We start from the raw sequence: 12,869 nt of genomic DNA on the forward strand, positions 1-12,869 counted from the left end.
GGAAAAATGGGGGGAGCACCACCTCTGGAACACTTTCAGTAGTTAGATGTATTAGCAATTATATTTACTTCTCTAGTTGACATTAAATTTACAGCTGTTCACTCGTCTCCTGAAAGGCTTCCTCTCTTCCCTTTCATGCTCCCTTATGGTTAAAATCTAGTGGGTTTTTTTTCTTCCAGTGAGGGGTAAGGAGGGGTGTGTAGCAGACATTTTATTTGTGAAATAATCTGATTGACATCTATGGAAGGAAAAGTCATATAACAATGCATCCCTGTTGTGTGAATACCTTTGGGCATCAGTAAGTGATAACGAAGATACTGTTTCTTAGTTACATGTGCATATATTCACTTTATATGACAGACCTGATTGGAGAGGTTAGAAAAATGGTCTGATGTTCAACAAATATGCACAATACTGTGGAAGGAAGAAGTCCTTCCAAAGGTGTTAATCCTTCTCTGTGTATGCAAATAAATGGTACAATGCTCCTCACTGAGCACACTGAACTTATGGCTGTCGGTGTTTGATACTGTATTAACAGCTTTAATACTATTAATATACAATTAATTAGTTGTCACTAATACACTATGAACAAAGAACTACAGTGGGTTGGGATTTGGTTTGGGAAGTGAAAGAATAAAAGAATTACTATACAGCCCTGAGTAATTACCAGTAAGGGGCAAATGCAAACTCGTGTACACATTAGGCCTCAAGGTTACTAATAAAGTCCACAGCTCCATAGTAAGTGCCATATAGTGATATCTAAAAATATATACTCTGGATTAGGCAGCTGTGAAATTTCTGACAAGATTACTGCAAACTTTTCAATGAACTTACTTTGTAATGGTAAGTGCATGTGCAATATAAGAAAAGCATTTGTACATGAACATTAACCAATATCCATGGGGCTTCCTTTTGGTACACAGCAGTTCAAATGTTTGGGGTTACTGCCTTCCCATCTACTGTCGGTCAGTCTAGAAGGAACATACTAATTCTGTGCTAACGCACTGTATTTTATTTATTAAGGTCCTGGGGTTTGGGGTTTTTTAAAATTATTATTTGGCTTTGAGAATGATTATGAAGCTGAAATATATTTTTGGAAGTCTTAGCTTTCTGTTCTCTTTTAGAGTCGTACTTTTGAATCTGTGCAAATACATCCCTATTTCTTGTTGTCTGTGTCATACTACATGCATACCATATTGCTTATCCAGTACTAGAAAATCATTAAACATTGCTAAGGACAAAAGTACATTGAATGATACTTAGCAACATAAATTAGAATAACCGAAATCGTAAAATAATTAGGTACAAAACAGCATAGTTGCCAACATATATTGGGGCTATTTCAGTACATCTTGCCATTTATATATAAAGCATATATAAATGGCTATTTTTTTTCCTTTTCAACAAGACATATTTTAAAAGGATAGTTCAGAGCATACCAGTTTACCTATTCATGTACAAAAGTACATTGGGAAAGGGAGAGGTTTACGTATCATTTACCAGAGCAGGATACTGTTAAAGGAAAAATTCTCCCTCTAAGATGGTGGCAACTATTCTTTCCCTATAGATAAAGTGTTCATGGAAAATTTAAACATCTGATTCAATGCTAGGCCTTTTCTTATACACACGTGTATTGCTACAGGAATTTAAAACCCTTGGAGTTGAGTACAAGCTATTCCTATTTGCAACGTAAGGCAAAACATGCTCTGAAATGTACATGTCATTATGGATCCGACCATCCCTGGAAGAGTATGATGCTGTAGACTGTATGGATGACCTTAAATAATTATCATTTCTTCCTCTTGTTGGCAATGAATGTTTATAAAGATCAGCTGGACTTCGCCTAAGGGATAAATGCTGGTCATCACGATAGGAGTGCAGGAAAGGGTTATCATCCGAGTGAACAGCATACAGGGACTTGCTCCGCTTACTGTCCTCCAGAGCATGAGTTAAAAGTGAGGCCTTGTTGCTCAACAGTTTGCTTGAGGGAACACTAAACATGCTTGCATATGGACTACTTTGAAGAAATTTCTCTCTTTCTTTCAAGCTTATACTACGAGAAGGTCTTCCAATATCAATTTCCCTGGACTTATCAGCGATATTATCGTAAGAGTGTTGCCTGCTAATCTTCAGTTTATTCTTTTTATTATATTGCAGAGCGCTGCTTTGTGACCAAGTACGCTCATATATTTCTTCAGGAAGTGATAAGTTCGTTGTATCCTGCAGCATCTGATCTTCCTCAATATCATAAAGGTTCCCCATCCGCAAGCATGCATCACATTTGTAGGGAGATCTGGTCGAGTAGTGCCCTGCGTACGTGGGCATGTTGGAGAGACAGCTCCTGCAGTGGGTGGAATTCTGCCTGTACCTATCGTTCATGTCACCTAGGGAGGCATTTTTTTCTTTGAGAGTGTAGTGCTTTGCATAAAGTTTGTACTGGTCATTATTTGGAAGACTGTCTTCATTCTGTGATGGAGTCCTGTTAGCGTGCTCGGCTTTCCTGTAGTTGTCATTGTGATCTTGGTAAACATCAGGAAGCTCTACAGGTTCTGGAAGGACAATGTTTTCAATGTACTGAGGTGTGTCCAAGCGGAATCCTGGCTCCTTGTCAGCATCAATCGTGTAGATTTTATCCCTTGGAGAGCCCTGTTTGGTTTTCAGATATGTCAGTTCCACTTCACTACAGTCTTTTGGGTATTTTGATGCTACTGTCCTTTTTTTAAAATTGTCCTTGGTTTTGTGGTGCTTGTTGTTGTTTTCAGCTTCCATGTGGCAAGTAGCTCTGCTTGATGTCTCTGATACATCTGAATGGACAATCTCTTCAGGAAGGTATCTTTGGCTTTTCAGTGAAAGCTGCCTGTTTTCCTCTGACCCGTTTTCTCTCTGGGAACCTTGGCCCTGACGTACAGAATCTTGGCGTAAAGATTCAACAGATTTCCTCCAAAGCTGCCTGGGTCTGGAGTTCACTTTTGCTTCTGTTGTTACTGCAACCTCTACTGTATTTGGATTGGATTCATTCAGTGTTAGAGGATGCTGCCCTTGGAAAACATAGTTGTTCAGATTGTCCTTGTGTCGATTGCCAGGAAGTGTCTGCAGTTCACTTATGTTGTCACCAAAAAAGCTGTCCTTTGTCTGAAAGGATCTGTTATCAGAAAACGTCAGGTTTCCCTTATCCATGACCATGTCCATAATTAAAGAACCCCTCTGAATAAAATCAGCTGTTCTTTTGGGGGAGTCAATTCTTGAAGGGTTGATGTTGGTCATGTTTTTTGCTGTTCGCAGCAGTTTTAACATGTTGGTTTGTGAATTGGTCAAAGAAAAGTCAGGAGACTTCTTTTTCTCTTCAATGTGTACTCCATGAATGCAACTGTAAATACCCTGTAATATGAGTAATATAAAATAAATTAAATCACCAGGTATAACTTTTTAAAACTTCCATTTTAGTCGTAATTAGCAATAAAGAAAAATTAAACACTTCTTATCTAATTACTGGAAAGATTAAAAGTACATCTCTAACTTTTTATCATTTCCTTGCATTGAAATGGAGGAACATTTTCTGCTGTATCTGTTAGAACTACAAAGTAGAAAAACTGCCAATATTTCACAAACCAGTGGTCTGTCTTGGCTTCCCCAGCTTATTCCATAATATAAGATTAGAAGGCACCCCAAAAGGTTCCCTAATCTTGTCACAAAAGGAAACTAACCTTCCATAATAGATACTCTCTTATTTTAAACCAGTGATTAAGTTTCCTCTCTAAACAAGCCTGTAGTGGGACTATTTTATTGGAGATTAAGGCACTCTTCACTTGTACTGAAATAAGGCTTCTAGTCATCATATTTTAGCTTTTCTGATCCCTATCCCAGTACATATTAAAACCCCAGCTCTTGGTAAAACTGAATCTGAGTTAATTTTGAGCAAAAGGATGAAATCCATTTTCTCACTTCAACCTCTTCGGTCATTCCTGTGAGCCCAATTGACATTTCCAACCCTGTGAACTAGCAATTCTCAGACATTTACCTTTGACATAAGTACTTCTTTCTCCCTGCATTTCTTAGGAGAATTTCATATAAAAAAAGGCCAGAAATACAAAGTTCAAATATAAAATGTGGAGGTTTAAAGGTGCATATGGTTTCTAGACAATCCCCAACAGGGTAGTGCAGACTATTTTTAATTCAGCTTCAAAATGGTCCAATCCACTCAACAGGGTAATTGCAGCACACTTTAAAGCAATTAGCCATTTTAGTATCATTTTCAGCTCTCCTCAGCTATATAAAAAAATCCAGAAAAATCAATTACCTAATGAAAGTTCTATCTGTTTTAAAAATATATAAAGAAAAAAACCCAACCAATTTGTCAAAAATATAAGAATAAGCCCACGTTTCTGGTTTTTTACAAGTGTCAGTTTCTTGCATGTGTAAATCCTTTTCGTGTCTGGTAAAGTTATCATTAAATCTTGCCTTTGTGTCTAACCAGACATAAATGATACCTGTGTTTGACCTTTTCTCATTCAAGTTTGCTATCAAGAAAAGCTTACAAAAATATTCCACTGTATTTTTATAACTTAAAATTCTCTTGCTAAAGAAATGCACAAAGCTGAGAACCAATGTCTCTTATAAATTTTTTTTCTGGATTTTTAATGTGGAAATGAACTAATTTCCTGCATCTACCATTTCTTCACTTAAATTTCCCCTTATTGTAATTGTTTTCAGCATTTGATTACTGATTATCCTGGCATATGATAATTCATACCCTAAACAGTCCAATAGATTAAGACTTTACAAGGAGTGCAAGTGCATCCTAAAACCATTGACTACTCCAGAGCACCACACTGCTGTTCCAACATGTATTTTAAATGTCCAGGTGGGAATAAAAGGAAGGATAATGTTTTAGGGAGGCAGAGTTAATTCTTTCTGTTTCCTGAAGGGAAGAAATGAAAGCAGTACTGACCCTGCTGATTGAGAACAGCAATCCTGGCCTATCTGAGCAGACTCCAGTGAAGCAGAATCTCAGTTTCCAGTAAAATAAGTGCTCCCAGACAAAGGTTATTAAGCTGAGTGCCATGGCTGCTGCAAGCATGTAAAACACTCCTGCCATGTTGTCAATGTCCAGCTGGCTGCTCATGACTTCATTCTTCTCGTTGTGACAAATTCCAGTCAGCCACAGGGTTTCTAACTCTTCCATTTCCCCTAGGGAGAGCAAGGAGTCAAACCAGTCAAAATGCAAAAATCACTGCTCGCAGTATTCAAAAGTCTTTGCAAGTTTAAAAATACAGCACTATTTAATGCTTTATTCGTGGAGCACTGCAGACCAGGAGTCGCAAATATAGCAGACTTCAACTCACAGCACCCTAGTTTCAGATGTCCTCAGATTTCATAAATTACGTGGGAAGCTGGATGCTCTAGAAAGAAGGATGTGTGGTTTAGACAGAACTTTCTTCTGCGTGCTGTAACTATTAGCACTTGTTATAGAGAGTGGAAGGAGTTAGTAAAGAGCTGGGACAGGCTTTAGAGATCAGAGAGACAACTCATCAGAGAAGCATCCTGACGATCAACCAGACCCTTTCATGCCCCCTCTTCCCCACTACCCTACACTTGCACCTCCCTGATCCACTCTGATCCCTCCCTTTGGCCATTCCCTTTAACATCACAAGACAGATTTCACAAATTCTTGTGATTCTTTTAGATTGTGCCACGAGTAGTTTGTTCTTTCCCATCTGATCCGTGATAATCTTATTTCTTCTTTTTAAATGAGCTGAGAGGCTATGGCTGAAGGTCTCCTGACACATCTGGTCTCTGCATTCATCTCTGGTATCTATTCCCTTTTTCTGCTGCCATTCCAGCTTCCTGGGCAGCAACAGAAACACAAACAGCCTCATCACATGCCTGAAACAGAGCATTTCTGGTTCTGGCTGTGCCACATCCTTGCTGCCATTAAAACACTTCATTTACTTAAAGCTATCAAAGCAAATCCGCTCCCTCCCTCTCTTGTGTATTCTTAACTTTGAATACATATTTCACAGATGAGATTTGGCCTCAGATGAAGGACACTGTCACCTAGCAATGGTTGCTACTGCCAACATGGACAGGGGTGGGCAAGAAACTGCAATTGTTCCTGCCAACAATTTTTTTTTTGTGATTTTGCATGATTTATTAATTTTCAGATATTTAGTGTTGTTCTCAGTGAAGCACTGCATGGGCATACAGGCCTTTTTACTCTCTTGGGATATAGTCAGCTGAGTAACTATATTATAATTTTTAATTCATTGTTTCTAGAAAATACAGCAGGCAATGTGAGGGCCAAAAAGGACAGTATTAGCTATCTTGGTGTGTTTTCCAATTTAAGATATGGCTTCAATATGGAGGAAGAATTTCCATGGTACAAATCCCTAATCCTTAGCCAGTGATTAGAGAATACATTTTCAGTATTATAATTCATACATCACTGGAAAAAAAGAACAGAAAAAAATGGCTAGAAGATGTATTGACATTTCAGCTACCTTCAAGCTAGACCAGAAGATCAATGACCTGCTGTGGAAAAGCATTTTGCAGAATAGAGTGCCAGGGCACCAGGAAAGCTGCAGACCACAGATAATTTGGATGTGAGTTCCAATTGGAAATAGAACACAAGACTGTGATGGAGAAATTGCTTCTCAGAGAATGTGAATGAAAAACTGAAGTAGAAAGGATAAGTTCTGATGCACTTTAGCAAAGGCATTTCACAAATTTGTAAGAGGGATTATTTGGTCCCTTGCTAATTCCGAGTTTAATTTTGTGCTTGAAGCACAAATTGAACCTCTGCATCTGCAAAAGGCAATGTGTCTTCTCCCAAATTACAGTGCTCAATCTTCAAAATACCTAAGAGCATCACAAAGAAGAAAGTCGATCCTAATGAATCTTTAAAAAATCTTCTAATCCAGGACATTGGGACTATAAATTATTAATTGTAACAGTATAGATATTGTACACACAGATAATTGGGGTTCATTATTGCATTTCCATATCTTAGAACATTTGGATTTCTTTTGTTTTGCTAAACCTCAGTGGACTGTTTCCCTCATCTCTCTTTCAAGTCCTCCCCAAGGTCTATGAATAAAACTCACAGAGGCTATAAGAAGAGAAAAGAACCCAAGTCCAAAGGGAGAACAATATTTTTGGTCTGTGCATTAGTAGCTGTAGCTCTGCCAATCAGATCTCATTACTTCCCACAGGAAAATTCACATCTCCCATGATTGTCAGGCATCAATTTGATTTGACTGTTGTGCCCTTTCACTATTCATAACAAAATTCATGAAGGAATTTAAACCTCTTTTTTATTACTGTTTTCTCCATGTTCCTTTCCCTTTGGCGTGTACATCTAAAGTAACTATTGATAATCCAGCAACCTTTCCAAAAACATCCCGACAGAAATGAAATAAGCTTGTTTTGAGTCAAGATAAATGACAGTGCCCTGGCAAGTAAAGAAGAGCAAAGCATCCAAAAGCCTTGCAGATCCTGCTACTGCAATATCCATTCCATAATACCTGAAAATTACAGCACTATTAATTAATGCCCGAAAGGAATCCACATTTTTATAGGTAGCAAAGCACCATGAATCATTGCATTGTCCTATCTGTGGAACGATGCTATCTGGGAATGGACATATTAGGCTGATAATTCTGGTTTCTCCATATAAAACAGTTGCCATTTCCAGTATATACTTTTATATATGTGCATATATTTGTGTGTGTGTGTGTGTGTGTGTGTGTGTGTGTGTGTGTGTGTGTGTGTGTGTGTACACACAGAAACACAGACAAAATTAGTAATAATTTAACTGTAAGGACTTCAGCATAGTTGACCCTATAGAACTGGCAAAAATGCCCAATTTTCTTATTGCTTTTCCTGCCCATTACACTTTAAATCAGATATTCACAGAAACCATAACATTTTTATTACAAAATCCTCAGGCATGAAAAACTTTGTTATCTGTGGTGTCAAATCATTCCTTATTAAAATCTGTCACTTCCAAACTTGGCCTGGAGTTTGAATTCAAAACATTGAATTTTGAGGCTAGATATAATTTGGTTCAGAAAATGAATTAATTTAAAAGAACAAAGTCCATCTGGAGGAATGTTGTCTTTCAAATCCTTTTGGGTGGTCTGACTTGTGAGCTGAAGGGTGATGACACCTATAGCAATATATTACACTTGGCAATTGAAAGGCCAGCAATTTGTGATTAACAGGCACTGGAGAGTTCAGTCATCCCTGTGTGTGCATAACACTCATTAGCAAGTGGGAGCTCCAAATATTTCATAAAATAGACCTTGGAAATCTAAGTCAGCAACCTCAATATCCGTAAATGCCAGGCCTCACTGAACTCAGTGCTAATAGAGTTCAAGTCTGCATCTAATGGAGGGTTCTCAAGTCACTCATAAATATTAATCAGACTTATTTTAAGGGTTTTTGTTTTCACTTCAGGCACTTACTAAAGGAAAGTAATGCCACACTCATTTCCTACCTTCATTCATGTGTGGACTAGATTTTAGTGTAAATGAATAGCTGCAGATTTCAGCAGCAAAGTACATCATGACACTAGCACAGCAGCAGAAAATGAAGAGTCACAGTGTATTTGACAAAAAAAAATACAGTGTTTATTTTCTGTTTAACACATCCACAATCTATTTAACCTGAAAACTCACAAATTACTGCATGATTCCTGCACTAAGAGATATTTAAAAATTCAAGAGCACCATATCATAAAGGTCTGCTTCATTTATAGTGTAAGAATGAGCACAAATAAGTGCTTGAAAAATCCATAGTTCAAGCAATGCTGAGTGTCTGCAGTATTCATTCAAAGAACACTCCAATAAATTGCAACATTCCAGCTCTCTCACTGGCAATTCAGCACTATTTACAATGGGTTTAGGTTACACTGCAAACTGCTCTGGTCCCTTTCTGCTCCTCCCGGGTTTGTTCCTGTGGCCATGGAGCTCTCTGCTCTGGTTGCTATTTGCACAGAAATGTGCCAGTTTGCCATTTGGCCTGAATATCCCAAAAGGGCCTTTCTTTCTACATAAACTCCTGCCTATTTCACACGTTATCATCCTGGGAAGCACTGATAAACTGCCCACTGTGTCCCGCGAACAATTTTGTCACAATAAAAATTTCATTATCCAGACACAGAAACAATAGAGTCTAAAGGGCAGACCTATCTGCTTTTCCTTATCACGGCCCTTAGCAGGCTCTGGAGGCTTTGCCACCTCTCCCTGGTGCCCAGCTGACACACACGCTGCCCTTTTGCAGCCTGTGTCACACTGGCTCTTGAGATGTGTCAGTTCTCTGGGACTCTTTCAGGGGGGTTACTGATCTCCCCGGATTCTTCTTCTTTCCGTGGCACACAGGCACCTGCAACCACCTGAGCACTGGAACGCCCAGTGCCAAGCACACCTGCATCAAACTGCCAGACCCTTCAGCAGCTGTATCAGCAACTGCAGCTGCACGGGCAGTCACCCACCCCTGACTCCAAAACACATTGCCTTGCAGCAATGAGAGCTGTCTGGAAAAACTAATTTTCCCATATATTGTGTTGTGTCATGCATTGCAACCATCCCTGCTTGGTGCAGTCTGCACATCCTGCAGGAGTGGGTCTGGGCCCAAGGAGGAAAGGATGCCCTGTCCCAGTGGGGAAAGCAGAGCTGCAGCCCAGCACCCTTGTTGCTATGGTGGTTAAGTACAGCAGACCTCTGGTGTCAGCACTTCCCTGAACTTGCATAAGGCACGGGCCAGGAGCAGGTCACTGGCAGGAGATCTCAGCCCATGTGTCACAGCAGAAGGTGCCAGAGGAGCTGGCTGCTGCTGACAGTGTCAGGGGCTCCCGTGCACAGTGCTACCCTGAGGTTCAGCCTGAGCAGTCAGCACACCAAACTGCCATGTACTGAGCAGAGATGATGAAACAGGAGGGTTATATAGGTACACTCACATGGCCAGATGTAGGGCATCACGGTGGCATCTGATTGCTCAGGCTGGACAAAAGGTAGTTTTCAAATGTAGGGACAGCCTGTTCTGTGTTCACTCTGGTAGAACTCCCCCTAAGTGACAGAGGAGGAGGACAGCACCCCACCACTTGGGGACTCTAAAATAAAAGGGTGTTTCCCCCTGAATAGTGGGGTCAGCAGCCAAATGGCTTGATGTGCATTTGGTTCAATAAGCTCATCAATTCCAATCTGACCCAGTTATATGATACATACAGAATGTTTCAGAGATGAGATTATATAAAAGCACAGCAACTTTTCAAATTCAGCCTGGATCCCCCAAAACAATCTCTCTTACTCTTATTTTCTGAGTTACTTCCCCCTGTAAAAATAGCAAGAGGAACACAGATGACTGACAGCAATAAACTTACTGTGAGCTAATGACTCCACTCTGCATGTCCCCATTAGTTAAGGATGAATTAACAGAACTGCTAAGCACGACTTTCAATATTACAATCCCTCTAACTCTTGTTCAGCTACACAAACGCCCTCCACTTATACACTCACACTCTTCAGTCACATTTGTTCCACCCACTGCTTAAGGAGGACACTAAATATATAAACAGAAAATCACTGCGATTGTGGGTGTATTCTGCCTGAGCAGCACACACTGAAAATATGTCCTTATAATCATGTACGTATTTCCTTCTTGGGCTTGAACAGCCCGTGTGAGTCACACTGCTACACTTCCTTATAATCTAGACAGTGATTTGGAAGGCTTATGCTAAAATATGAAAAAAAAATAGCGAAGAGCTTTCCCCCTCCAGATGTAAGGGGGTAAATCTCATTTCCACAGTTACCTATTATCCGTAAGGGCTGGGAAGCAATTACCCACCCAGGAAAAAATTCTTAGTGTACTAAGCTGCCCTAAAAGCACATGAAGATTAACCAGAACTGAAAGTTATTAGGAAGGGATAACAGGCTGTGTGGAAACTCAGACTAGAACCAGTTTTCTTCTTTATGTTTCTGAGTCTCTAATTGCTTTAAAGTTTTCAGCTTCACGGGTTAACGGCTCAATACAGCTACACCATCTTCCCTCTTCCTGGAGATTTCTTTCCACACTGTCCTTTGAACTGAGCTCTTAATCTGCAGGTAGTGCAAAACATTACAAATACCTCAAACGAGGAGATGCATAACCTGGCCAGCAGCCTGGTATTTTCCAATCCTCCCCAAAACTGCTATCTTTACCTAGTGTTTTCTGATCCTTGTATCCAACCACTTCTGCTGCCATGAGTGTTTAATCCCTCTATTCTGCTGATTCCCACATAGCTAAAGGCTCCTTGTTGTCTTTCTCTCCATCCCATTCACATTCAGAACCCCTCTTACTCTCTTAATTATCAAGCAGCTTTGTCATTTGTAGTTCAGTAATCTCATCTTCTCACAATTAAAAAAAGAAGAAGAAAAAAGAGAGATGGAAGAAAGTCTGAAAGAAAGAGAAAGCTAAATTCTTCTCACTTTCTATGCACCAGTGGTTCTACACCAAATACCAAAGACATAGGGCTATGGGTTTCAGAAACAATGCCTCCCGAATGATTTTGCGGGATATTTTTAGAAAAAGTACCACTCTTTAAATGGCACGTGCAGCCCAAGCCAGAGGAGTATCAGCAACACCTGGGCCTGCAGAACAGCTGGCCTGAGGTTCCTGCAGAACAGCTGGCCTGAGGTTCCCTCTATGGGAGCTGGGGAGCACGGGTGCCTCCCCCAGTGCTGCTGTGGGTGCTGCTGCACGCTGCTGGCAGAGACGGCTGCCAGGTACCACGCTGCTGCTGGGGATCTCAGCCTGCCCAGCTGCTCCTACAGAGGTTCAGAAAAGAAATCAAAGCACGGATCATGCGATTCCTCAGCGCACGGCATTTCTGTCCTGACACATTCCTGTGGCTGTGGGCGGAAGATCCAAACAAAATGATGGTGCTGTTTCTTAGCAGCCGTATCATTTTAGTTGCTTCTGAGCTCCTGGGTGCTTCTTCTTCTTCTTAACAGAAGATTGATATTCTGTGCCTCAGTAGAAATATTTTTACTTCTCTGTTAAAAAACAATGGAAGTTTCATCTTGTAACCACAGCAAAACAGAAAAAGCAGCACAATCACCACTGGGCTTTAGATAATCATCCCAATGATCAACTATCTTCAACAAAGCTGCAGATGCTAATCATCAGCTCAAAGCTTCTGCAGATAATGAGATATGCTGCACAGATAGCAAGAGCAAACCAGAAATTCACTAGCAATGCACTTCACTCATATCCCTTATACAAGAAAAAGCAATTCCTAACTCTTTCTGTTAAAAAGTTTCAGAGTTACAAAGCAATTAATTGTCTACTAACAACTGCTTATTTATTTCAGCTTCCTGTGAGCAGGGCTATGTACGTGAACTTAAACAGACCAGGGGATGAAACCTTTTGAGCATTATTATACTTTTCAGTCAATTAAGTAGCTATTCTTTAAACTCCTCAGCAACTCATTCCCATCCTTCTTTCCTCTGTCTCTTTTCCTCTTTGTTAGAGTAACAAATTTGGCATCTTGTAGCCTGCTTCCTTACACTGGAACTTCAGAGCTGCTCTTGCAGTGAGATTGGCAATTGTCGGTAATTGTAATTGCTCCACCTAGTAGAACCATCCTCAGGATGGGAACACTATTCATGTAGAAACATACAGATAAACTACCCAGTCAGAGCTTGAAGTTATCCCTAATGCAAGCCTACATCCCTCTGTATTTACTTAACATTTTTTCCCAATGCCAACTAGATTAAAAAGAGGGTTCAGAGTCATTGGCTTTAATACAGAAACAGTATCATGCTTTGAGGAGTATGAAAAGATGCCCCTGCAGGAACAAGCAGTTAATTCTTCAGTTGGATATTTTACATCAG

General features: G+C 40.1%; 1 protein-coding gene across 1 annotated transcript in view; it reads right to left on the reverse strand.

Annotated features, from left to right (window-relative positions):
• Window positions 1-1,587: 1,587 nt before the first annotated feature.
• GRIN2A (glutamate ionotropic receptor NMDA type subunit 2A) overlaps window positions 1,588-12,869 on the reverse strand; it is a 155,861-nt gene continuing 144,579 nt past the window's right edge. Inside the window, exons 12-13 of the mRNA XM_062503501.1 lie at window positions 4,949-5,187; window positions 1,588-3,378 (exon numbers count right to left, since the gene is read on the reverse strand). Coding sequence (XP_062359485.1) covers window positions 1,588-3,378; window positions 4,949-5,187 — 2,030 coding nt within the window. The remainder of the gene's footprint in view (window positions 3,379-4,948; window positions 5,188-12,869) is intronic.

Source organism: Cinclus cinclus, chromosome 16 (genome assembly GCF_963662255.1).
Source record: "Cinclus cinclus chromosome 16, bCinCin1.1, whole genome shotgun sequence".
Classification (NCBI taxonomy): Eukaryota; Metazoa; Chordata; class Aves; order Passeriformes; family Cinclidae; genus Cinclus; species Cinclus cinclus.